This window comes from Babylonia areolata, chromosome 12 (assembly GCF_041734735.1).
Source record: "Babylonia areolata isolate BAREFJ2019XMU chromosome 12, ASM4173473v1, whole genome shotgun sequence".
NCBI classification, from domain to species: domain Eukaryota; kingdom Metazoa; phylum Mollusca; class Gastropoda; order Neogastropoda; family Buccinidae; genus Babylonia; species Babylonia areolata.
The window spans coordinates 12,245,810-12,271,345 of record NC_134887.1 but is presented as its reverse complement, the minus strand read 5'-3'; the positions used below and the strand labels follow the sequence as shown (position 1 = coordinate 12,271,345).

The 25,536-nt window shown below is 41.1% G+C and overlaps 1 protein-coding gene across 1 annotated transcript in view; it reads right to left on the bottom strand.

The window, feature by feature from the left end:
* Window positions 1-17,490: 17,490 nt before the first annotated feature.
* LOC143288062 (uncharacterized) overlaps window positions 17,491-25,536 on the bottom strand; it is a 10,918-nt gene continuing 2,872 nt past the window's right edge. Inside the window, exons 2-3 of the mRNA XM_076596329.1 lie at window positions 25,352-25,515; window positions 17,491-18,918 (exon numbers count right to left, since the gene is read on the bottom strand). Coding sequence (XP_076452444.1) covers window positions 17,582-18,739 — 1,158 coding nt within the window. The 5' untranslated portion in view covers window positions 18,740-18,918; window positions 25,352-25,515 and the 3' untranslated portion in view covers window positions 17,491-17,581. The remainder of the gene's footprint in view (window positions 18,919-25,351; window positions 25,516-25,536) is intronic.

The window sequence follows — 25,536 nt, the reverse complement described above, 5'->3', positions numbered from 1 at the left end:
CGTGCTGTTCATGGGACCTATGTTTATTGAATAATCCGAATGATTAGAGGCTCAGTTTGATTTTCCAGTCAAATTGGTGAGAGAGGGCGAGAGCGGGAATCGAGCCCGGACCCTCACGGACACTGTATTGGCAGATGTGCGTCTTCACCACTCTGCCACCGTCCTCCTTTTTTTTTCTTTTTTTTCCCCCCCTCTCTCGAGTTAACGATTTCGAAACACGAGTCTGTTCAAGCCCCTGATCGCAGAGGGTTTCCTTTCAAGGTCCATTACGTCGTCATTCTGTGAGGATTGGTGGAGGCAAGTGACCCCAGAAACTCCCCCCCCCCCCCCCCACACACACACACACACCATTGGTGTTGGTGAGGTCAGTTTATCATCTGGGGATGGAGTCACACACCACCTCTCTGTTAAAATAATTCGAGCCACCAAAACAGTTTTTAAAAAGTTAATTTCTGTTAACGTGTTTGAGATGTTTCGCTTTCTGGATCTGGATCTGGATCCCGCGGTTTAGTGTGTGTGTGTGTGTGTGGTGTAGTCGTCTTCGTCGTCGTTCTTATTGTTGTTGTGGTGGTGTGTGTGTGTTGTTTTGTGCTGTATTTTAAGGGAAATTAGCAAATCTTAATGTCTGCAAAGGCAAATCATTTTTCATCATTTACTATTATTGACATTAATATAACACAGGAAAAGAAAAAGAAAAAAAAAGAAAAGAAACTGTTGTATGAAATATAGGAGATGGGGGTACAGGAGGATAACCACCTTCTCTTGTTTTGAAACCCGCAAAGAGAACACACTGAACTGACCAGTAGGAGTCGCGCCTGAGATTTGTTCTGCTCCACACACACACACACACACACACACACACACACACACACACACACACACACACACACACACACATATTTACACACACACACACACACATACATATGTTTTTTCGGACCTTGATGCGTGGTCGGGGTACTATTCTTTCGGGTGACACGATAAACCGAAGTCCCGTGTGTGTGTAGCTTGCACCCGGCGCACGGAAAAGTACCCAAGGCAAGTAGTAAACCGTTGCTGTCATTGGTCGGATATCTGTTCGGTCTACGTCTTTAGTGTTCTACCGTGTCTCACAAGTACCCCCCACCCACCCTCCCTCTCCCCTACACCCCACTCCTCCATGTAAGTTTGCTTTGTGGTTTAGCAGATAGGCCGCGACATTTCCTTTGATAACAACCAACCAACCAACCAACCAACCGTGTGTGCGTGCGTGTGTGTGTGTGTGTGTGCATGCGTGTGTGTGAGTGCGCGCGCGCGTGCGTGCGTGTGTGTGTGTGTTGGCAGGTCCCCAAAGAACCTCGATCAACAGCAGCAAATGTCAACGCATTCAGAAATGGTGACGATTCATTAATCCATTAATCAGTTCAATCAATTAGTGCCTGAACGAGATAGGTGCATCAAGCAGACAGCTTCCTCCTCCTCCTCCTCCTCCTCCTCCTCCTCCGGCGCACGATGACGGCCCCTACCTCCTCCCCACCCCCAACCAGCCTGAGCCAGCTGCCTCGCCGCGTCTGGCTGACCACCTGCCGCTTCATGGACTTCCGGGACCTTCATCAGCTGGCCACCACCACCACACACAACCGCTGCTTTCTCCCCATCGTCAGGGAGGCCCTGAGGACAGTGGAAGTGACGCTCAAGTGCAACGTCATTTCTCTCTTCTCCACACAACAACATCATCATCAACACCGCGAACGCGACGCTTTGTCCATCCGCGACCTGGAAGCGCTACAGTTGCTGGGACCGAGCGTCCGCAGAGTCCGCTTCCTGGCCCGACGCCACTGCATCTTCTCGGATACGTTTTCCTGGCTGCACCGCGTCCTGGCCGAGTCCGTGGTCCTGAGGTCCGTGCGTGTGGAGGTCCGGGACGGCCTGGACGGGAGCAAGTTTCTATTGTGCGAGGACGATCTGTGGCACAACTGGACGCGGTTTCTGAGCGCCTGCAAGAGACCCCAAAGACGTACGGAGCTGATGTTGACCGTTTCGCTCGCTCGTCCGGCGGCGGGGGCTCCGGACTTTACTGCCATGAGCGGCCCGGAGTTGCCTCGTCGCTACGTCAGCACGTTACACATCCGTACCGACCGGTCAGGGCCCAGCAGTGGTGGGCGTGCGGGTGAAGAAGAGCCTACTGCTGCTTTTCTGCCCAGCTTCCCCAGTCTGAAGAACCTGGTCTTGCCCATGAACCTCCTCAGCAACTCCTTTCTTCTCAGACTGCCCACTGTTAACGCGGCGCTGAGGAGACTGATGCTGACCTACACCACAGGCGACGGGTTGTCTGTGCCTCGGTGGCATGTGCGGCCCGAGTCTTGGACCCACCTCTTGGAAGCGCTCCCCGGCTTGAAGATCCTGTGCTGTTTCCATTTCGTTCAGTCGTCGCCCGAAAACGTAAAGCCCATCCTCGGCAAAGTCTTCAGATCTAACGCCGTCTCTCTCGTCTCGTATATGGCAGTGGCTTCCCACAACGAGGGCAGCGTCCAGACATTGCTGAGCTGGTGCTGTCTTTGCGTGAAACCGACACCGAGGATAAGGATGGTGCGTTTGTTTCTGAGGGAGGAAGATTGTTCGGAGTCGTTCAAGAGGTCTTTGTTCTGTGCTCAGCTCTTCAAAGTCATGACCAGGTCAATGGTTTATCAGAGATACGTTGTGGAGTCGAACGGGCAACGTCACTACTTTCATTTGTTTAATTGACAGAGTGGTGTTTACAGTGAGATTTGTTTTGTTTGCTGTACAAAAAGAAAAAAAAAAGAAGAATACTTCCTCATTGGATTTACCTGTCACTAAAATGTTATTACTGTCTGACATTGTAATCATGTAGCATAGTCCATGTTCAGGTGAGTAACATGAGAATTAATCGTATGGAAATTGTCGTGAAAATGATCATGGAAATCATGTTAACCCTGTTTTGAGTACTGTCAAATATATATTGTTTACCTGTGTGCTAGTTGAGCTGGTAGCGTAAGCAGCGCTGACTTGAAGTTGTGTACTGACCTTGTGTATGGAGAGTTACCACTCTTTACTATTTGTATATATATATATATATATATATATACATACATATATATATATATATATATATATATATATATATAGCTTGCAGCACCATAACCATCGTCTTTGAACATTTACACGGAGTCCGCAAACCATGAGACGCCAGACCATATACCTAACCTACACACTACACAGTCTACAATTTTTGAACCTTTCTATTAATATCGGTTTGTCTCGTAACTGAGACCAAACAAGAAGAAGAAAAAAAAAAAGAAAGAAGAAAAGACGGTACACGACACAGCTCTGACATCCGACATGTTTGTGTCATTTTTAGTGTTGCCAGACCAGACATGACAGTGCGTGGATCATCCAGCAAGCCAGCTGGACACTTTGCTGTGCACGTGTTTGACCTCGACTGAGAACGTCAGTCGCGGATGCCTGGGGATACTCTGTGTGTTTCAGTTGTTAAACCTCTTGACCATTTCTCCCTCTGTTGGGGATGGTGTGTGTGTGTGTTTGGGGGTGGGTTGGGGGGTGTCTGTGTGTGTCGGTGTTTTTGTGTCTGCGTGTGTGACAGTGGAGGAAGTGTGGCCGGGGTGCGTGAGTTTCAGTTTCAGTTTCACTTTCTCAAGGAGGCGTCACTGCGTTCGGACAAATCCATACACGCTACACCACATCTGTTGAGCAGATGCCTGACCAGCAGCATAACCCAACGCGCTTAGTCAGGCCTTGAGTGCATGCTTACATATTTGTGTACCTATGAAAGTGGATTTCATTTTACGTAATTTCGCCAGAGGACAACACTCTCGTTGCCATGGGTTCTTTTTCAGTGCGCCAAGTGCGTGCTGCACACGGGACCTCGGTTTATCGTCTCATCCGAAAGACTAGACGCTCAGTTTGATTTTCCAGTCAAACTTAGGAGAAAGGGCGAGAGCGGGATTCGAACCCACACCCTCACGGACTCTCTGTATTGGCAGCTGAGCGTCTTAACCATTCTGCCACCTTCCTCCACGGGGTGCGTGAAAGAGGGGTTAGGAAAGTTGTCTGTGCCTTTTTCAGTTTCTATTCTTTTGTCCTTTTTTCTTCTCAGCATTGTTTTATGCAATGCACTGTTTGTTCATAATTATATACATTTAAGCCTTGTCACTCTGATGAATTTTGTTTTTCAATTATCCCTCGTTGAAGATGCCAGGTGTTACATTATTGATACATTTCGGTCGAGAGTCAAGAGCAGTAAGAGGGGAAATCACTCGTACACTTTCTCTCCCCACCAGTCTCTTCGGATGCGTGGGTTCGTATCCCACCGCTGCCACCATGTCATGTTACTTGCATGCACAGCAAGAACAAGGAGACTTTGGTTCAAACAAACTTAGTTTTAATCTCTGCATGTCGTGTGCGCCATTACACAGACAGGTGGGGAGAGGAAAAGTACAAGTGATTTCCCCTGAACTACTCTTGACTCTCGACCGAAATGTATCGATAACGTAACACCAGGAGCACATGATTGTTTTGCATTAATTTTGTTTTTTTGTTGTTTTTGTTCTTGTTTTTTTGTTTTGGGTTTTTTTGTTGTTGTCTTTTTTACTGTATTACTACCATAATTATTCCCCCTTTACTGGAAATCCTGCACTGTGATAAAGTTTCTCTTTTCTGTTTCTCTCTTTGATGTGTGCGTCTGTGTGTGTGTGTGTGTGTGTGTGTGGGCGCGCGATTCTTTTTGCTCTATTTGTGTTGTTGTTGCTGTTCTGTATAAGATCTTATTCATTTTTGTATCTAGACCTGAATAATTCAGAGTTTTTGTAATTAGCACTGTTCTGTCACCAGGGACAGCGTTACCCCTTAATGGTTTTTGTTGTTGTTGTTGTTTTTCATTTGAGTATTTTTGTCTCATGACTCGATTAATCAGTGAGGTGCAGCTTTTATGGGCTTCACATACAATAACACCTCCATAAATAAACTGATTTCTTTTTGTTTTTTGTTTTTTTTGTTTTGAACCTATCAATGAAAGAGAAATAATATATATATATATTGCTGCTGTTCTTATTTTTTTATGTTTTAAGTCAGTAGCATTATGGATGTTTTGCTTTCAAAATGGATTGAAATTTGTTTTGTTTTTTATTGTCAACAGTCACATTGTCCATATTACACTTTTGTCTACCTTGTTCAAATTCACATTGTTTAAGGCACTAATTTTTGTCTTTGAAATTATTCAGTTTTGTCCTAAATATGGTTAAAAGTCATATTCTGAAGATGTTTTTGTCTTTGTCATGCTTAAACAACGTGTTTTTTTGTTGTTGTTTTTTTTTTATTGTTGTTGTTTTTTGGGTTTTTTCCCCCATCTGCATGGCTGAATTCATGAAAATGGGAGAGAAAAAATGTTGACATGGTTTGATCATCTGGTTTGCTTTTGTTGAACGTTTTGTGAACGACTTATCTCCAACACGTAAGTAAGCAGACATGTCAAACACACACACACAAATAAACACACACAAATGAACAAACACACAAACACTCGCCGCCTCACATGTAATTAAGGAATATTTGCAAATACGTTCTTTCCCATCCAATTTCTCATGCTCAAGCCAAAAAATTAATAATAATAATAATAAATAACATTATGAACCCACTCTTTGTCACATCCACACAAATAGTTCATACACGCTGATGTTATCACTCAACGTTAATTTATTTCCAGATTAGCACAACCAACCAAATACACCATAGTAGATTGCAGATGGATATAAAAAGGTAAACAACCCCCAACCCCCAAAAAAGATAACACAAGCTAAGTCCAAACAATTTTTCCCAATATTTCGCCTTCCAAAGTGGACTCGCCCAAATATGTATACCCAAACATATGACAAGTTTTAAAGCTTCAACGCACCGAGTACCCTATGCGTTCTCAATATTCACATCAAAAACGAAACTTGAGTCACCATTCTTGAATCAAAAAAGTAAAAAAAACATTTACAGCATGCAAGTTGAATGAGAAAAACCAATATTTATCACCCGAAGACAAAATAACTTTCTTTCATGTCTGAAAACATCTTTCAGCTGAACAAGTTGCCTTGCGTAACTCTCACTCAAAACGAGTTTGATTTTTTTTTTTTTTAATCAATTTTTTTTCTTTCTTCTTTTTTCAAGGCAGCCAGTTAACCGTTGGATCTTTATTTCAGTTTCAAGGATGCGTCAAAGTGTGCGAACTAATCCATATATATATATATATGCACACCACATCTGCCTAAACGAACATTTTTTTTCTTTAAAGACATATGTCATAAATGCTTGAATTTCAACACTGGTCCTGTAAAACTGTCCACAGCTTTAACTCTGCAGGTCTTTTTTTTTTTTTCAAATTCAGAATTTATCACAGTATATATATATATATATTTTTTTTTTTTTTTTGGCCCATGGCATGAATTAAGATCACGCAGCACCAAAACAAAATTATTTTTTTACTAACTACCCCAAAACCCTAACCTCTCCTCCTCCACTACCACCCACCCTCCCCATTCTATCCCCCACCCCTCTTCACTCAACCTTGAGCGGTGGTCTGGGTGTTTGTCTTTCGGATTGATAAGACAACAATGGAGGTCCCGTATGCGGCATGCGCTTCGCATGCTTCAAGGAACCCGTGGCGACAAAGAAATTATCCCTTTATTTAAAAAAAAAAAAAAATGGTGTGGGAATTAACAGGGATAATATGCATATGAGAAAAGAGGATTGCACATGTAAAAGAAACTGTGGCAACAAAGAAGTTATCCCTGGATTTAAAAAACAAAAAACAAAAAAAAGTGTGGAATAAACAGAGATATGCATATGAGGAACAAAACTGGTAGCACTGTACCAAAGTGACGCATCCTCTCCTGTAAAACAGCAGTCCATAATCATTTTTACATTGTATCAAGTAAAAAGTAATAATACATCTTTGTTACAAGAAAGTTAGTAATACATGCACACACACACACACACGTAAACATGCATATGTCGCATAATCATTATGTATTGTTTTCAGTTACACATGCTTCTACATAAACAAATGAGTCAAGATTCTGACCTTGATAATAAACGCACATACCACACAATTTTTCACTGAAGGTTTGTGGGGGAGGGGAGGGTGGAGTAAAGTACATTCATAATCCAAAAACTGACACACACACACACACACACACACACACACACAAATTCCACACTTACGGAAAATCAGCAAAAACAGCCTCAAAACACTACAAATTCTACAAAACCGGCACTACAAAATCAACATCACACTCAATATGTGATCAGTGCCCCCGTGAGAAAATATGAGAGGGTGAGAGAGAGAGAGAGAAGACAGAAACTGGGAAGGAACAAGAAAACTAACAGAACAAAATGGATAGAAGAGAAAAACAAAACAACAGCATTAGAGTAACATATAAAGTAGTGAAAATATGACTTTACGTTGAATTCTAGAAATAATAATAATGGACATTTGTTGAGCGCTTTCCACCCTTAAAGAGAGCTCAAAGCGCTTTATAATAAATATCACACACACACACACACACATGTGCGCGTGCGCAATAACTCACAAAAGAAAGAAGAAGAAAAATAATGATTTAGCGCACAATAATATAAAACAGATTCAAAGACTATGCGTATTACATAATTATACACACACACACACGTTTACTTCAGTCAAGCTGCTAGTTCCAGCTGCAGTAAAAATAGTCCTACCATTACAATATGTATGCAGACTTTTTCTTAGTACCATATAGCAATGGTAAATATGTACAGTGTCGTCAGCAAAGAGTAAAATGTGTCATGATCACAATGCATCGTTTCAAAACCGTAAGGCCCAAACATAAAGATAAAGAGCAAATGGTTGACCAACCTTTAATACATTTTAAAATTCAATATCTATCAACTACACACACACACACACATAGTGACACACACAAGCACACACACAAGCACACACACACACACACACAAGCACACACACACAATCATGCACACACACACACACACACAAAGTCACACACACACACACAATCATGCACACACAAACACACACAAACAAACACACACACACAAACACACACACAGAAAGAGAGAGAGAGGGAAGAACACAGCACATCACACCTAACACTGACTTTCATCCATCTCAAAGACTGAAAATAATATGAAGAAACACTACCGGCTTCACAACGCTTGTGATATGCACACTAAAAAATATGAAACTCAATATAAAACATACAAACATAATCATATTTACGAGGTACCGGGTATAACTAGGAATTCATAAAACAGGAGGAGATAAATGAAGTTGTTACAAGCATTACAAGGAATGACACAAATGAACTGAACACGATGATTAACAGCGCTAAAAAAAAAAAAATTGAAAAAAAAAAAGAAGAAAAGAGCCAATACACACACACACACACACACACAAATAAAAGGAGGGGTTGGGGGTGGGGGGATAGTCACCAATAACAATGATATCTATACAACACAGGTTGCTACCCACAACCCCCCTAAAAAATTTCACCAACATTTGCGACAGAACAATATGAACCTCTCTCTCTCTCTCTCTCTTTGTGTGCATAATATATATATATAAAGATAAAGAGAGCTTCACACACACACACACACACATATATATACACACACACACATGTACGCATATACGTATACACACACAAAAATGAGTTGTTTTTTCATGTGCAGAGGTATGCTATTATGCACTATTGTATAATAATGTGTTGTTTTATGTGCAGCACTTAGAGCCCTTACATGAGGAGTTTGCACCATATAAGTACGATCTATCATTATGATGATTACTATTAATAGTATTACGATATCAACACACGTACACACACACACACACACACGCATACATACACACTCACACACACACACATGTAAACACACACACACACACATGTACACATACATGTTATGTGTACTAGACCTTTTCATTCCATCAATCCCTTTAACGACTGAAACTCACAGTGAACAGAAATTTACTGTCAGGCTCTTCATAAGAGATTACATGTAATATGGTGATTACAAGTCAGTATTTTTCTATGAATGAAAATGGGATATTAAAAAATAATAATAATAATAAATTAAAAAAAATTAACTGAGAAAAAACAAAATTGTGTCAACTGCCATCCTGTCCAAGATACCTCCACCCCACCCCACCCCCCCTCCCCCAGCCCCCCAACTCCCTGAAAACAGAGTGTTGCTGCCAACATGGTGGGAGTAAAAACAGGCATACATGTAAAAGCCCACTGGTGTATATATCAGTGAATGTGGGAGTTGCAGCCCACAAACGATGAAGAAGGAGAAGAAGGAAGAAGAAAGAAGAAGACACATTTCAGGTTTGATTCTGTCTCAATTCACAGTTCTGTCTGAATTCACAGGAAATCAGCTGAACCCAAAATGCAATGCGCTTGTGTTCATTCATTACCAATACCTGGAAAGAACTTCTTTTTTTTTCTTTTTCCAAATTTCAAACTTTGTACAAAATCCTGAGTAAACTGATATTTACACCAGACAAACAGAACCTTCGAATATCATCTAAAAAATGAGTGAGAAAATATTAAACATTTTAAAATCTGAATCTGCCATTGATGCTAATCAAAACTAAGCCTTCAAATAATATCATGTTGAAATTAATCAGAAATTATAAAAGATATATTGTATAATAATCTTGTCAGTCATCCTCAAGGAAGTACTGGCCAGCACCGACAGCAGTGGAAGCCAAACTGTACGGCACCCTGGAGGTGCTGCGACGGATGGCAGCCTTCATCGAGGACACCGGGCTGCTTATCCAATGGGAGGCGAACGAGGAAGAAGAAGAAGAAGAAATCCTCAAACAGGGAAGGGCTGACAAGGTTTCAAAGTTTGCTCTGAGATTAACAGACATGTGATAAGGCAAATGCCATTATGAATGGTTCAAGCGTTGTGGAAGTCCATATTTTGAATCCTGGCAACACCTGATGGTTCAAGGGTGCAGACCTACCTACTAGTGCCTTGACAAGATATCTATATTATCGTGATCATTTATTGCTATACAGATGTTATCCAAACAGTAAATGTTTCATTTTTTTCTCTTCTTTTTGTGTGTGTGTGTGTGTGTGTGTGTGTCTTGATCATACCCATACAGATGTTAATCCAATAGTAAAGATTTCAACAGTTGCTGTTTTTGTTTTTAGATAGTGTTTTATTTTTTAAATTCTAGTTGTGAAAATCAACTTAGTGGTAACTCAAACTTCTCACAGTATGAACTGACAAAAGAAACAACTGTTCTCAGGTGCAGGAATAGGACTGCAAAAAAACTGCACCATACATACTATGAACAGCGCCATTCATCAAATCTGAACAAAGTCACTGGTCATAGCATTGCCTGATCACTTTCACAACTCTGTGTGAACAATTTGCTACTATTTTCCTTGACTGACTGCTTCGTTTCAAAGACTGCCTCAATGTGTCCTTTCAAAGACTTAGACATCAATCCTGGTTGCTGGAGATCACTTACTCTGGAATCTCCCAATCTGCAGGAGCCAGTTGCATTGCTCGGATGGAAGAGCCTAGTATGGTCGTAACCCGCTACTAACTGTGTGTAGTATGGAACTGACCAATGGCGTAGTTCGGTCAACGTAGGCATTTAGTCACGTGTAACTGTCAAAAAGTTAGAACCAAGCAATGCAACTGGCGCCTGGTGAAGCAAGATCACCAAAGGAGCCCCGAAAACAGAGTATGGTTGCCTACATGGCGGGGTAAAAACGGTCATGCACGTAAAAGCCCACTCGTGTACATAGGTATACGAGTGAACGTGGGAGTTGCAGCCCGCGAATGAAGAAGAGGAAGAAGAAGAAGAAGACTAAAGGAGCAGATGCAGTAGAAAACGGATTCACTGCAGAGGCACAGAGGAATCATGCCGCACGCAAGGCACAAGCTGGCTCCACTTCCACCGCAGCACCACCTACCCTACCCACACGCATCCCATGTGTGGGCAAGCTTTCCTCCGAGCCTGGACTGGACTCACCAGTCACCTCCAGACCCACAGTCACAGATCCTCCCATGTGACACTCAAGTCACAGTCATCTTCAAAGGACATGACACTCAAGTCACGGTCATCTTCAAAGGACATGACACTCAAGTCACGGTCATCATCAAAGGACAAGACACTCAAGTCACGGTCATCTTCAAAGGACATGACACTCAAGTCACGGTCATCTTCAAAGGACAAGACACTCAAGTCACGGTCATCTTCAAAGGACAAGACACTCAAGTCACGGTCATCTTCAAAGGACATGACACTCAAGTCACGGTCATCTTCAAAGGACAAGACACTCAAGTCACGGTCATCTTCAAAGGACATGACACTCAAGTCACGGTCATCTTCAAAGGACAAACAACATTTTCTCCAAAGGCTGGCTTTCACTCCACACCATGTGCAAAGTACAAATAACATACAGACAAACACAAAGCAATCATTCTTTAAACAAATAAACTAATGAAAGAGAGAAAAAAAATAAGATTAAATTTTTTAAAAATAAATAAACTGCGGGGCAGAAATAGTCATACACGTAAAAGCCCACTCGTGCACATGTATCATTCGGATGAGACGATAAACCGAGGTCCCGTGTGCAGCATGCACTTAGCGCACGTAAAAGAACCCACGGCAACAAAAGGGTTGTTCCTGGCAAAATTCTGTAGAAAAATCCACATCGATAGGAAAAACAAATAAAACTGCATGCAAGAAAAAATACCAAAAAAATGGGTGGCGCTGTAGTGTAGCGACACACTCTCCCTGGGGAGAAATCTGTTGTGATAAAAAGAAATACAAATGCAAATACAAATGCAAATGTATACACGTGAACATGGGAGCTGCAGCTAATGAATGAAAAAGAAAAAAAAAAAAATGTTCAAAATAATCATATATGACTGGCAGAGTTTAACAACCACATCCATCTTGAGCTAGTATGTTTGGACACATAGGAGATGTACTTTATACATAAGTATATGTGTGTGTTTGATATGAGATGGTACATAAATGATGCAAGAAGCAGAGGGCTACCAGCCGCCGTGGCGAAGTGGTTAGCGTCGCGGACTGACGGCTGGGAGGACGCAGGTTCGAATCCCAGCGGTGGGTTTTTCCGCCCGTGGCCGGCTCCTATCCAGAGTTGAGTGTGCTATGGGCTTAAATGGAGAGACTGGGACTGCACAGTCGAGTGTCATCCACTTCAAGGATGGTCTTTGGGTGTGTTGCTCTAATTACCTGACCAGCACTGCAAGTGTCTGTATCTCTCGGGCGTGGTTAACGCCGGGATATCATTATGACAGGAGGCGTAGAGTACAGCCTTGTCACGCAGTCCCAAACCAAAATGGACCTCCATAGCAACATCGTCATCATCATCATCATCCTCCTGCTCTTTCATCGTCATCAATATAAACAAAATAGTCTCAAAGTCTGTGGCCTTTCATGCCCTGCTCTCATGGTGACCTCAGTTTCGATACCCCTCCACTTCCGTGCTTGGGGTGAGTCCTGTCAATGTCGTCAGTGTCGGCAGATTCATGGGGGGCTGTTGTTTGAGGGACGTGGTGGCGGTCTCCACTCTGGGAGGGACACTCACTCAGTCTGGCTCCGCGACTAAGCCATTATTGTCGTTAGTAGGGGGTTTAGTAGGTGGTGTCCTAAGTACGTTAAAACAGAACAGGCACCACTGAACACCACCGAAGTGACTCAGCAGTAGTGCAGGGTCTCCTCTGGTGTGTGGCCTCCTGGCGACCTAACATCGATGGTTCCCTGTGGATTGCCGACGCTGGAACTGCGACGGACGAACCCGGGTGTGGCTGTGTATGGGGGAATCTAAATGAGCGGCGTGGGAGTAATGCCACTGAAACGGTGCAGATGATGGGGCAGCAAAAAAAAAAAAAAAAAAAAAAAAAAAAAAAAAAGAAGCAGAGGGCTTCATAATTTTAATACAGCAATGTGGCAAACTTCTTTCTTTCCTGCAAAGCTGATCTCAAAGGTTCATCTCCTGGGCTTTTCAAACACATTTTAATCAAATTATGATTATTTGTAGTGCATGAAATTACAGCTGTTACGACTAATTGCCTATAGTATTTATAATCATAACCCAGATGCTCATGTTGCCTTGATATCAGAACTTAAGTCAGGTGTAGAGTCACTGCAAATTTTCTTAGGTCCTTGATGAAAACTTTTGTAAAATGAACATTTTGTAAAAACTCTTTTCATGTCTGAAGTCATTCAGATGAGATGATAAACTGAGGTCCCATGTGAAGCATGTAATGTATTCAGCTCACATAAAAGAATCCATGGCAACAAAAGGGTTGTCCCTGGCAAAATTCTGCAGAAAAATCCACTTTGACAGGAAAACAGATACACTTGCAGGCAGAAAAAAAAAACTACGAAAAAAATGGGCGGTGCTCTCTTTTCATCCAAATGACTAGGGTCCAGACCACCACTCAAGGTCTAGTGGAGGGGGAGAAAATATCGGCGGCTGAGCCATGATTTGAACCAGCGCGCTCAGATTCTCTTGCTTCCTAAGCGAACGCGTTACCTCTAGGCCATCACTCCACATAGTTTTGCTATAAAGCATGTAAAAAAACAAACAAAAAAAACCCAACAAAAACATGAATGCCTTAAAAACATGACACACAGAGTGGAGAGTGCCCTTGTGGTGAGGGACCAATGACAACCGACCACATCCTTCAAGACTGTAGGACGCATGCAGCATCCAGGAGGAAGTACTGGCCAACACCGACAGCAGTGGAAGCCAAACTGTACAGCACCCTGGAGGAGCTGCGACGGACGGCAGCCTTCATCGAGGACACCGGGCTGCTCATCTAACGGGAGGCGAACGAGGAAGAAGAAGAAGAAGGAGAAGAAAAACATGACACTGGAATTAACATCAACAATAAAATGAGAAATACTGATGGCAACAGTCTGGGCTCCGAATCAGAAACGAAGATTTAGAAGAGACTGGAGAGGAAGGGGTAACTATGTCTGTTGCATGCTCCCTGGTAGCTGCCAAGGCAATTGTAGAACTACTACTACTACTACTAATGATAATAGTAATAATATCAATAATATGATGAGTACTACCACTACTACCGCTGCTACAACAACTACTACTACTACCTAGTCATCTAAAGTCATGCCGCCCATCCCTGGCAGAAACTTCCCACTGATCTTTGCAAGCGAAGAACCATCCATCAATAATAATAACAATAATATGACGAGTACTACTACTACTACTGCCGCTGCTACAACAAATACTACTACTACCACTTCTGCTGCTGCTGCTACTACTACTACTACTACTAATAATAATAATAACACTAATACACTAATACTGATACTACTAATAACATAATAACAACAACAATAATAACAATTAAAATAATAATAAATTAACAATGATAATAAAATAAGAATTATTATCACTATATCTCTTCTCATTATTATCATTATTGTTGTTAAAAAAATGTTACTATCATTATCACTGTCATCATTATAATCCTCATCATTATCACTAGTAGAAGTAGTAATAATGATAGTAATAGTGGTAGCAGCAGCAGCAATAGTAGTAGTAGTAGTAGTATCATCATCATTATCATCATCATCATCATCACCTTCAAAATCTTTATCACCCTCGCAGTTGTTGGTGGTCTCATCATAAGTAGATATATACAGAAATATGAAAGAAAAAACAAAAACTGATAAAATCAAATTCTAAAACGGTAAAAAGATATGTTTTTGTTACTATCAAAGAGAGCAGCCCAACTTGAAAACTTTAACAAACCAGGGATAGTTGTTTTGGGTTGTTGTTTTTAAAAAAAAATTAAAACATGTACAAACCCTGCTTGAATTAAAAGAATTGTTTTCAAATGGTGAGAAAAACAACACACACAGACACACACACAGACATACAATACACACACACACACACACATATATATATATATATATATATATATATATGAAATTGAAGGAAAAAGAAGTGGTAATGAATAATAGCATGATGTTTGATTGCGAGTTATTATGACAAGACAAAAAGGAGCATGAAAAGCTGAATTTGATTGTCAGGGTTTTTTGATAGCACGACTCAACAACAACAAAAACTTCTTCTTTTTTTCAAAAAATGAGAATAAATCAGTGATAATAATAATAATAATGATACTAATCATAATGATAATAATAATAACAATAAAATAAAACAGAATAAAGAAATAATTAAAAAAACAGAAAACAACCAACACCACTTTGCATGTTCCCTATACCCTTTTTTTTTTTTTTTAATATATTATAATTATTATTTATTTACTTATTTATGTACGCTTATCTATTATTTATTCACCTTTTTTTTTCTTTCTTTTTTTTCTCAAGGCCTGACTAAGCGCATTGGGTTACGCTGCTGGTCAGGCATCTGCTTGGCAGATGTGGTGTAGTGTATATGTATTTGTCTGAACGCAGTGACGCCTCCTTGAGCTACTGAAACTGAAACTGAAACTATATATACCCTGTCTGTTGGGATGCAGTGCAGCGGTTAAATCTGGGTGCGAATTAATCAAATCTAAATCACATAGAGGATGTAAACACCAACAAACTACATATGTGTGTACACCTGTAACCCTGTGAAAACTCCTTTCTATGTAACCCAGTTGCTACTGTTGTTTATTTTGTCTCCTTTTACCCACATCCTCGCCATAACGCACCCACACACACACACCACACACACACACACACCCACACACCCAGAGTAACACATAAACATGCTCACAAACACACTAACACACACACACACACAACACAACATACACACACACACACACACACACACACACACAAAGTTAACACATACACATGCTCACAAACACACACACACACACACTACATGTTCAGGTGGCAGAAATAAGCACCCCTTTGAGTAAAGCCGTATACTGGTCTTGTTAAGACTGAGAAAAATTTAACCCGTCTTTCAACACTTACAACACAAAAAATATATAAAAGAAAATAAAACATTATTTAAAACAAACAAAAAAACAACAAAAACAAAAAAAAAACAAAAAAAAACCCCAATGTGAATACTGAAAATCAAACAAAGAAAAATTGAGCAATTTTTAAAACAAAGGCCAAAAAGCATTCATTGAGGTTGAACACTTCAGTAACAAATGTAACGACAGAAGTGTCCAAAAATTCAGTTTGATGAGCCTAAATTTTGATATTCATTTATGTTCTGCAAAAGAAGACGATTAACTCACTCGGTACGGCCAGTCCTCTCTTCTCCTCTACACAGACCCATCAGATGTCCAGTGGGTGTCTGAATGACCCAACTTTAGCTTCCGTCGTCAGAATTGTGATATTCTTTGTCAACATTCACCTCTTCAGTATACGAGCCTTCTGCTTGCAATATTTTGATGATGGTAATTGGGGTGAAACGCTGTTAACGTCGTCTCTTTCGCCGTTCATATGGAGAGAGTTAATTCTTTTTAGATAAACAAATAAGGACTTTTTTTTTTTTTTTTTTTTTTACCAGCTAGCTATGAGCAGTGCAATTTGAAACTGCTAGAAATAGCTTCGGCAAAGAAAGACTATAAAGACTAAAACAGCATTCAGTTTGGATACTGAGCAACAAATGTACCTACACTAGTGTTGTTAGGATTTTGTTAATTCAATTTGATAAACCTGAATACTGATATCATCAATGTTTTCAAAAGTAGACTGTTAAAAAAAAAAAGAATTAAAAAATAAACAAATAAGAAAATTTTACCAGACAGCTATGAGTAGCTCAATCTGTAATTGCTAGAAATAGCTTGATTTAAAAAAAAAATGTTTTATTACTTAAAAATATGAAATATAATAATGATAATAATAATAATAATAATAATAATACAAATTTCTGACTAAAAAAAGATTAAAATAAAAAAGTAATAAGTGAATAAAATTTTACAAAATTAGAAATGAAATAATAATAATGATAATAATCATTAAAAAAAAAAATAATAATAAAGAAATAGCTTGGGCAAAGAGATGAGCCTCGACAGCCTGCGCCATTCACACTTAAGAGGACTTTACATCAACAACAAGAATTCAAGACACACCACGGCAAATGTCCCAACTCCACTGCAGCTAACTAGCTATGCATCGCTGTGTGATTCGAACCGTTCAGCTTCCTCGTCAGCACCTCTGCGCCACCTTCACACCCTCCATCTTCTTCTCCTCCCCATAGTTGCTGAACACAGTCACGGGAAGGGGCTGGCAAGGGAGTGGGGGGTGGGGAGGTGGTGGCAATATTATGAATGAACACTGCACTCACACACACCCACCCAGCATCAGAACGACAGTCCATGAACAGGTTTCGGGAACCCAAAATGTTCGGTACTGCCATCAAATGTAAAAGTTCTACTGTTGTTACTGAAAAAAAAAAAAAAAAAAAAAAAGTTAAAAAATAGTCAAACACAGTTTCTAGATTTAGAATGCACTTTTGTTTAAAAAAATAAAATAAAATAAAATTAAAAAAATATCACATGCTGTTGTGGATTCCTACTGCTCCTCAGTGTCACTGGGCTGATCGATGACGACGTCCTCGGGATTCTCCTCATCATTGACGGGAAGCGCGATATCAAGGGGCACATCGGTGTAGAACTCGAAAATGTCCGTGCCCTCCACTATCTCGGGCTTGAGGGTGAGGAATGTGTCGGTGGTCTCCCGCAGAGGCTTCAGCTTCTCACAGTGAAACGTCTCGGGGACATCCGGCTTCATGGGCAACAGCTTGAAGTCACAGAGGAAAGAATCCGGGGGCACCTGCTGACGCTCCATGGTGGAGTCCAGGAGGAAGATGTCCTCATGCTCAGCGTACAGGGACACCTTGGACTCATCACGGAAGGTGTCGGGAATGTCATGCAGTGGCTGAAAGTCATAGTCGAGCTGAAACGTTTCGGGAAGTTCCCGATAAAGCTCGACTTTGGAATCGCACTGGAACTCTTCTTTACTTTCGTACATGAGCTCCATTTTGCAGTCCAGCTCGAACCTGTCCGGCGCTACCTCCTGGCGCTCCATGGTGGAGTCTAACTCGAACCTGTCGGCTGTCTGTTCCAGCAACTCCACTTTGGAATCCAGCTCAAATCTATCGACGTCCAGTGGGCGTAGCAGTTCCAGTTTGGAGTCCAGTTTGAAGACATCGGGCGGCTGCTCCACACGCTCCAGTTTGGAGTTGCACTCAAACCTGTCCTCCGTGATTTTCAGCAGCTCTATCTTGGAGTCCAGCTCAAAGAGCTCCGTCGTGACATGGTGAGGGGTCAGGGTCGAGTCAAGGTCAAACGTGTCCGTCGTAGGTTTCAAAGGCTTCAGTTCTACATCACAGTGAAATATTTCCGGCGTGATCTTGTAAGGTTTCAGTTCCAGGTCGCACTGGAAAGTGGTGGGCGTCTCCTTCAGCGGTTCCATTTTCAAGTCGCACTGGAACGTGTCTGGCGTCACCTTCAAAGGGACCAGCTTGGAATCGCAGTAGAACACATCGGACGTGGGCTTCAGAGGCGTCAGTTTCTGGTCACACTTGAACGTGTCCGTTGTGACGCGATGCGGCCTGAGCTTGCTGTCGCATTTGAACACATCCGCCTTTTGAGGGACCTGCTCCACGTGGGTATTGAAGATGACCACATCATCGGTGCTCCCCCGACACATCTCAAAACACCCAGCCATTGTTCTCCGAGGGAAAGAAAACAGCAGCTGAGTTGCTTTTATTCAGTGATAATGACTGATATCTTACGATACCTTAAGTTCCAGGTTGCTGCAGTCAAAAAGGTTTCGTTTAGTTTTTGTGCCGTGTCTTTTGCAAAGCCGTCCACAGAGAGAAAATTCCGTCTGCAGCTACCCACTACCTGGCAAACAAAGAAAACAAACATCAGTTTTACAAATCATTTAGCATATATGAGAAACATCAGCCCTATGATCATTTAACAATAACATAAAACAAACATCAGCTCTAGCTACAAATCATTATCATATATAACAAACTTCAGTTCTACAAATCATTTAACATATATATATATATACATATATATATATATATATATATATATATATATATATATATATATAAACATCAGTTCTGCAAATTGTTTTCTCACATATAAAACAAATGTCAGTTCCACAAATCATTTAGCATATAACAATTTAACAAACATCAACTCTACAAATCATTTAACATACAACAAACATCAGATCCACAAATCAATTTTAACTTCAAGAAACATCAGCTCTTCAAATCATTTAACTTACAACAAAAATCAGCTCTACAAACCATTAAGCATAAAACAAATATCAGTTCTACAAATGATTTGATATTATAACAAACATCAGCTCTAAAAATCATTTTAACATAAAACAAACACCAGCTCTACAAATCATTTAACTTCAACGAACATCAGTTCTACAAATCATTTAACCTCCACAAATCATTTTATGATTTGACGGGCACAATAGCCGAATGGTTAAAGCGTTGGACTTTCAATCTGAGGGTCCCGGCTTCGAATCACGGTGAGGGCACCTGGTGGGTAAAGGGTGGAGATTTTTACGATCTCCCAGGTCAACATATGTGCAGACCTGCCAGTGCCTGAACCCCCTTCGTGTGTATACGCAAGCAGAAGATCAAATACGCACGTTAAAGACCCTGTAATCCATGTCAGCGTTCGGTGGGTTATGGAAACAAGATCATACCCAGCATGCACATCCCCCGAAAGCGGAGTATGGCTGCCTACATGGCGGGTTAAAAACGGTCATACACATAAAAGCCCACTCACGTATATACAAGTGAACGTGGGAGTTGCAGCCCATGAATGCAAAAAATAAAATAAAATAAAATAAAATAAAAATAAAAATTATGATAATGTAATGCTGTGTACCCTTTTCTTTTCTCACGCTCACAGCAATTTTCCTTCTATTGTATTTGTTTTTATTTTTATTTCTTTTTATCAGAACAGATTTCTCTCTGTGAAATTCGGGCTGCTCTGCCCAGGGAGAGCGTGTCGCTATACATAATACTACAGCGCCACCCTTTTTTTTTTGTGTGTGTATTTTTTTCTGTGTGCAGTTTTATTTGTTTTTCCTATTGAAGTGGATTTTTCTACAGAATTTTGCCAGGAACAACCCTTTTGTTGCCGTGGGTTCTTTTACATGCACTAAGTGCATGCTGCACATGGGACTTCAGTTTATCGTCTCATTCAAATGACGAGCGTCCAGACCACCACTCAAGGTCTAGTAGAGGGGGAGAAAATATCGGCGGCTGAGCCGTGATTCGAACCAGCGTGCACAGATTCTCTCGCTTCCTAGGCGGATGCGTTACCTCTAGGCCATCACTTCACTGGACTGGAGCTTCAACAACAGAAGGAAAATGCTCTGCGTGGACCTTTCAACATGCAGAATCAGACAGCAGAAAATCATTCAGACAGAGACCCATGCACAGATCTATTTAAATGCGGCGTTTGCTTTTTGAATGTGCTACTGTTAATAAGTGATTAGCACTTCCAGAACTGACATCACATTAAGATTTACATGTTTTTGGAACACAGTGTAAGCAAAATTTTGTGTTCACACAATGAAAGACGCTTCAAGACACAAATTTCTCTTTCCAAAATGGGTGGGTTTTTGTGTTTTTTTTCAATCTTGTAGCCTATAAACACTAACAATAACCTTATTCACACCATATCAAAATCAAAATTAAATGTTCCAGTTTTTAGCAACAAAGCATATGCATCATAGATTCATATATCATTATGTGTTACTTTAGAAGAAGAAAAACTGTTGTTCAGAAACGAGCAACACCACATTACTGGAGTCAAGATACACAGGCAACAGTATGAAAAAGGAAAAAGGTAACTTTCATTAATTAAAAGACTGATTGCTGCACTGAAGAAAAAAACATAAGACATCAATCACAAAGGATTTTTTCTTGTTGTTGTTGCTGTTGTTGCTGATCAGTTTAGGGCAGAAACACTGCCTCGGAAATGGTACTGAGGCGGTTAACTCACTCAGTACGGCCAGTCCTCTCTTCTCCTCTACACAGACCCCTCGGATGTCCAGTGGGTGTCTGAATGACCCAACCTTTAGCTTCCGTCGTCAGAATTGTGGTATTCTTTGTCAACATTCATCTCTTCAGTATAAGAGCCTTCCACCTGCAATATTTTGATGGTGGTAACTGGGGTGAAATGCTGTTAACGTCGTCTCTTTCGCCGTTCGTATGGAGAGAGTTAATCTGTGTGTACATCAAAAGGTGAGGAAGATGGCTAAAAGTAAAGACACTTATCTTCCAGTACAGTGCATGTAACAGTCGGAGATCAAATCCCAGTCAAACCCTTTCTCCTAAGTTTAGCTGGAAAATCAAACTGTGTCTAGTCATTGCGCTGGGCAGGCCATGTAGTTCGCATGCCAGACCACCGGTTCCCCAAGAAACTGCTGTACGGCGAACTCCAACATGGCAAGCGCTCCCATGGAGGCCAAAAGAAGTGCTTCAAAGACACTCTGAAAGCTTCTCTGAAGGCCTTCAACATCAGCCATGACACATGGGAGCTGAATGCAATGGACAGACCAAAGTGGCGTTCAGCTGTCCACAAAGGTGCCAAATCCTGTGAGGCCAACAGAATCGCTGCAGCAGAGCAACGCAGACAGGCCAGGAAAAGCAGTGCCAGCAAGTCCCCGACAGCCGCCACCATCCCTTGTCCACACTGCGTCAGAACCTTCCGGGCGCGGATTGGCCTGACCAGTCATCTGCGCACCCACAGAGCCCAACCCACCCACCTCCAGGATGACTAGATGGTCCTCGTCGATCCCGACGGACGAACCACACACAGAGCTGGAAAATCAAACTGTGTCTAGCCATTGAGATGAGGCGATTTATAAACCAAGGTCCTGTTTGCAGCACACACTTGTGTGTGAAGAAGAATTTGTGGCAATATGAGTGATGTCCACTGGCAAAGATTCTGCAGAAGAAAATTCTACTTTGATCAGTACACAAATACATACTCATGCACTCAAGGCCTGACTAAGCACATTGGGGTTTGTAGGGAAAAAAAAAGAGTTGCATAATTTAAAAAATGAATAGAGGCTAAAAAAAATAATAAAATTAAAAAATAAATAAATAAAATAAAAATCAGTAATACATTGATATAGCATTTCTTTAAAAAGAATGTGAAGACATCCGTCACATAATTTATCCGTATTGCCTCAAGAAATGTTTATTTATTTACTTATTTGTTTATGTACTTATTAAGATGTTTCACTACAGCGCATATTCTTGAAGCTCTATGCATTTTACAACATCATGTCATTGCCAACATTGTTGCATGTTTCCATGACACTTGTCATTTCTCTTTTCCTGTCCACTTGCAGGTAACCCTGTATAACGACCACAGCAGAAAGATGTTGATGTGAGTGAATGTAAGATTTGTGGAATGGATGGGTGAATGATAGGGAATTAAAAAATTGTTGAAAAAAGGGGAAAAAAAGCACACTGGGTTACGATGCTGGTCTGGCATTAGCCGAGCAGATGTGGTGTTGCATATATCAGGAGGAGGAAGGTGGCAGAATGGTTAAGACGCTCAGCTGCCAATACAGAGAGTCTGTGAGGGTGTGGGTTCGAATCCCGCTCTCGCCCTTTCTCCTAAGTTTGACTGGAAAATCAAACTGAGCGTCTAGTCTTTCGGATGAGACGATAAACCGAGGTCCCGTGTGCAGTACGCACTTGGCGCACTGAAAAAGAACCCATGGCAACGAGAGTGTTGTCCTCTGGCGAAATTACGTAAAATTACGCGAAATTACGTAAAATGAAATCCACTTTCATAGGTACACAAATATGTAAGCATGCACTCAAGGCCTGACTAAGCGCGTTGGGTTATGCTGCTGGTCAGGCATCTGCTCAACAGATGTGGTGTAGCGTGTATGGATTTGTCCGAACGCAGTGACGCCTCCTTGAGAAAGTGAAACTGAAACTGAAACTGATATATCAGGATCAGGATCAGGATCTGGGGCGTTGTTATAGACAACTTAGCCATTTTTGGCTCTTTTTTTTTTGCCCCTTCAGATTTACTCCTTTTTATTGCTGGTCAGGTTGTTGACTAGCTCACTCATTTTATCCATTAAAGTTGTACATAGTTTTTGTCAATAACTCGTGTTTATCTATGAGGTTCTTAAAGGTATTTATACTAGGTGCACGTTTGATATTGTTTGTTAATTTGTTCCAATAATTTGTTACTCTGTTACTAAATGTAAACTTTCTGAGATTTGTTCTGGAATACTGTTTAAATATTTTATCTGTACTGTTTCTTGTAGTGTCTACCTTTGGAGTAACAAAAAAAGCATGCTTTGTTTACATCGTCAAACCTATAAAATATTTTGTACATCTGTATCAAGTCCCCTCTTACTCTTCTTGCTTTAAGTGATGGTAGTTGTAAGTACTTTAATCTTTCTTGATATGAATAATCTTTTATGCTATAGACCAGCTTTGTTGCTCTTCTTTGAGCCCGTTCTATGGCTTGTGACTGCTATATTTGCGTTGGGTACCATACAGTGTTTCCATATTCTAGGATAGGTCTAACTAATGTTTTATATAACCGTAAGAAAGTAACCTTATCTATAAATGTAAATGCTCTTTTTATTATTCCAATCATTCATACATAGAGAGATCTGTGTGGTCATTTGGATGAGACAATGAACAGAGGTCCTTATGCAGCACACACTTAGCATACTGAAAAAGAACTTGAACTGGAATCAGATGTTTGAGGACTGTGAAGGCCTGTTCGTCGTTCAATTAGATGCAATATACCAGCATGCATCTAGGCCCAACACTCGGCTTATATCACAGACTGACATAAGTTTACATTTGGGCCAACAGCAAAGTGAGAGCTGTATTATCAATGGTTTCTCCAGTCAATGGGAAACCATTTACAGCTTAGTCTTTTGTGAAGGACTATGACTCTCAAACCAGGAGGCAAAATTGAACTGGCTCTTAGTGCTGCAGCATTGTGGGCTAGTTGGCCTTTGGGAACCATCCCAACACCAACTGTCCTAAAACCTTCTTGGCTGAGAGAGTGGGGATGTACTTGGGCAAGACACTCTCCACCATAATCAAATTCTAGCCCAAATAGTCGGAACAGCAGTTGCCTCCTCTGCTGTTCTGATGGTCATAGTCGGACACGACTGACTATCATATATATATATACCAGCATGTGTGGCCTAATGATAGCACACTGGATCATAAATACTTGGAGAGTTAGCCCAATGAGCGTCTAACCTAGTCTTGAAAGATGACATGGTTGGGGCAGTCACAACACTGTCTGGCAAACCGTTCCATTTATTAACGACTCGCTCAGTAAAGAAGGAACTGCGCACTTTTCAGTCTACAATGTGATTTATTTAGCATTAAACTGTTGCCTCTTCTGTCTCTACTTACTGCAGAAGATAGTTCGGGATGTGTGGTCTTACAGATTCCGTGTATGTATTTATAGCAATCAGTCATATCTCCCCGCTGCCTCCTGTGTTCTAGACTAGGTAGCTTAACTCTCTCCATACGAACGGCGAAAGAGACGACGTTAACAGCATTTCACCCCAGTTACCATCATCAAAATATTGCAAGCGGAAGGCTCTTATACTGAAGAGGTGAATGTTGACAAAAAATACCACAATTCTGACGACGGAAGCTAAAGGTTGGGTCATTCAGACACCCACTGGACATCTGAGGGATCTGTGTAGAGGAGAAGAGAGGGTTGGCCGTACTGAGTGAGTTAAGAACCCACAGCAATAAAAGTGTTCTCCTCTGGCAACATTCTGTAGAAATCTACTGTGATAGGTTCACAAATTTGTATATCTATATGCACATGCAGTCAAGGCCTGACTTGCACTATGGGTAACACTACTGGTCAGGCATCTGCCTAGCAAATTAATTTGGAATAAGCGTCTGAATCTCTTCAAACCCGGTGACGCCTCCTTGAGAAATAAAAACTGAAACTGAAACTGAAGCACACGAAATAATAATAATAATAATGGTATTTATATAGCGCTGAATCTTGTGCAGAGACAAACCAAAGCGCTTTCACACCAGTCATTCACACGCATGCATAACTCTAAAACTGTAGAAACTAAAGACAGGAAGGGCAGGCAAGGGGTGGCTATTTTGGGAAGAGGTGGGTTTTAAGGCCAGACTTGAAAGAGCTGAGAGTGGAGACTTGACGAAGCGAAAGTGGAAGTTCATTCCAATCGCAAGGTCCAGAGACAGTATTTGAATCTGGGTATGCGTAAACAGAGTGGATCCAAAAATCTTACCGGGAATGAGAGTTGTTGTGAATTATCAGGTACGTCAGCTGGAGTCAGCATGCAGGTAGACACACTTTCTGAATCACTTATTTTCTTGCAAGGTTTTCATCGTGCACAGCGACACCACAGTCTGGTTTTGATGCTTCTCTCTACCTTGAAGCCGAGTAGTTGATCTGCACACACAACATATAGTA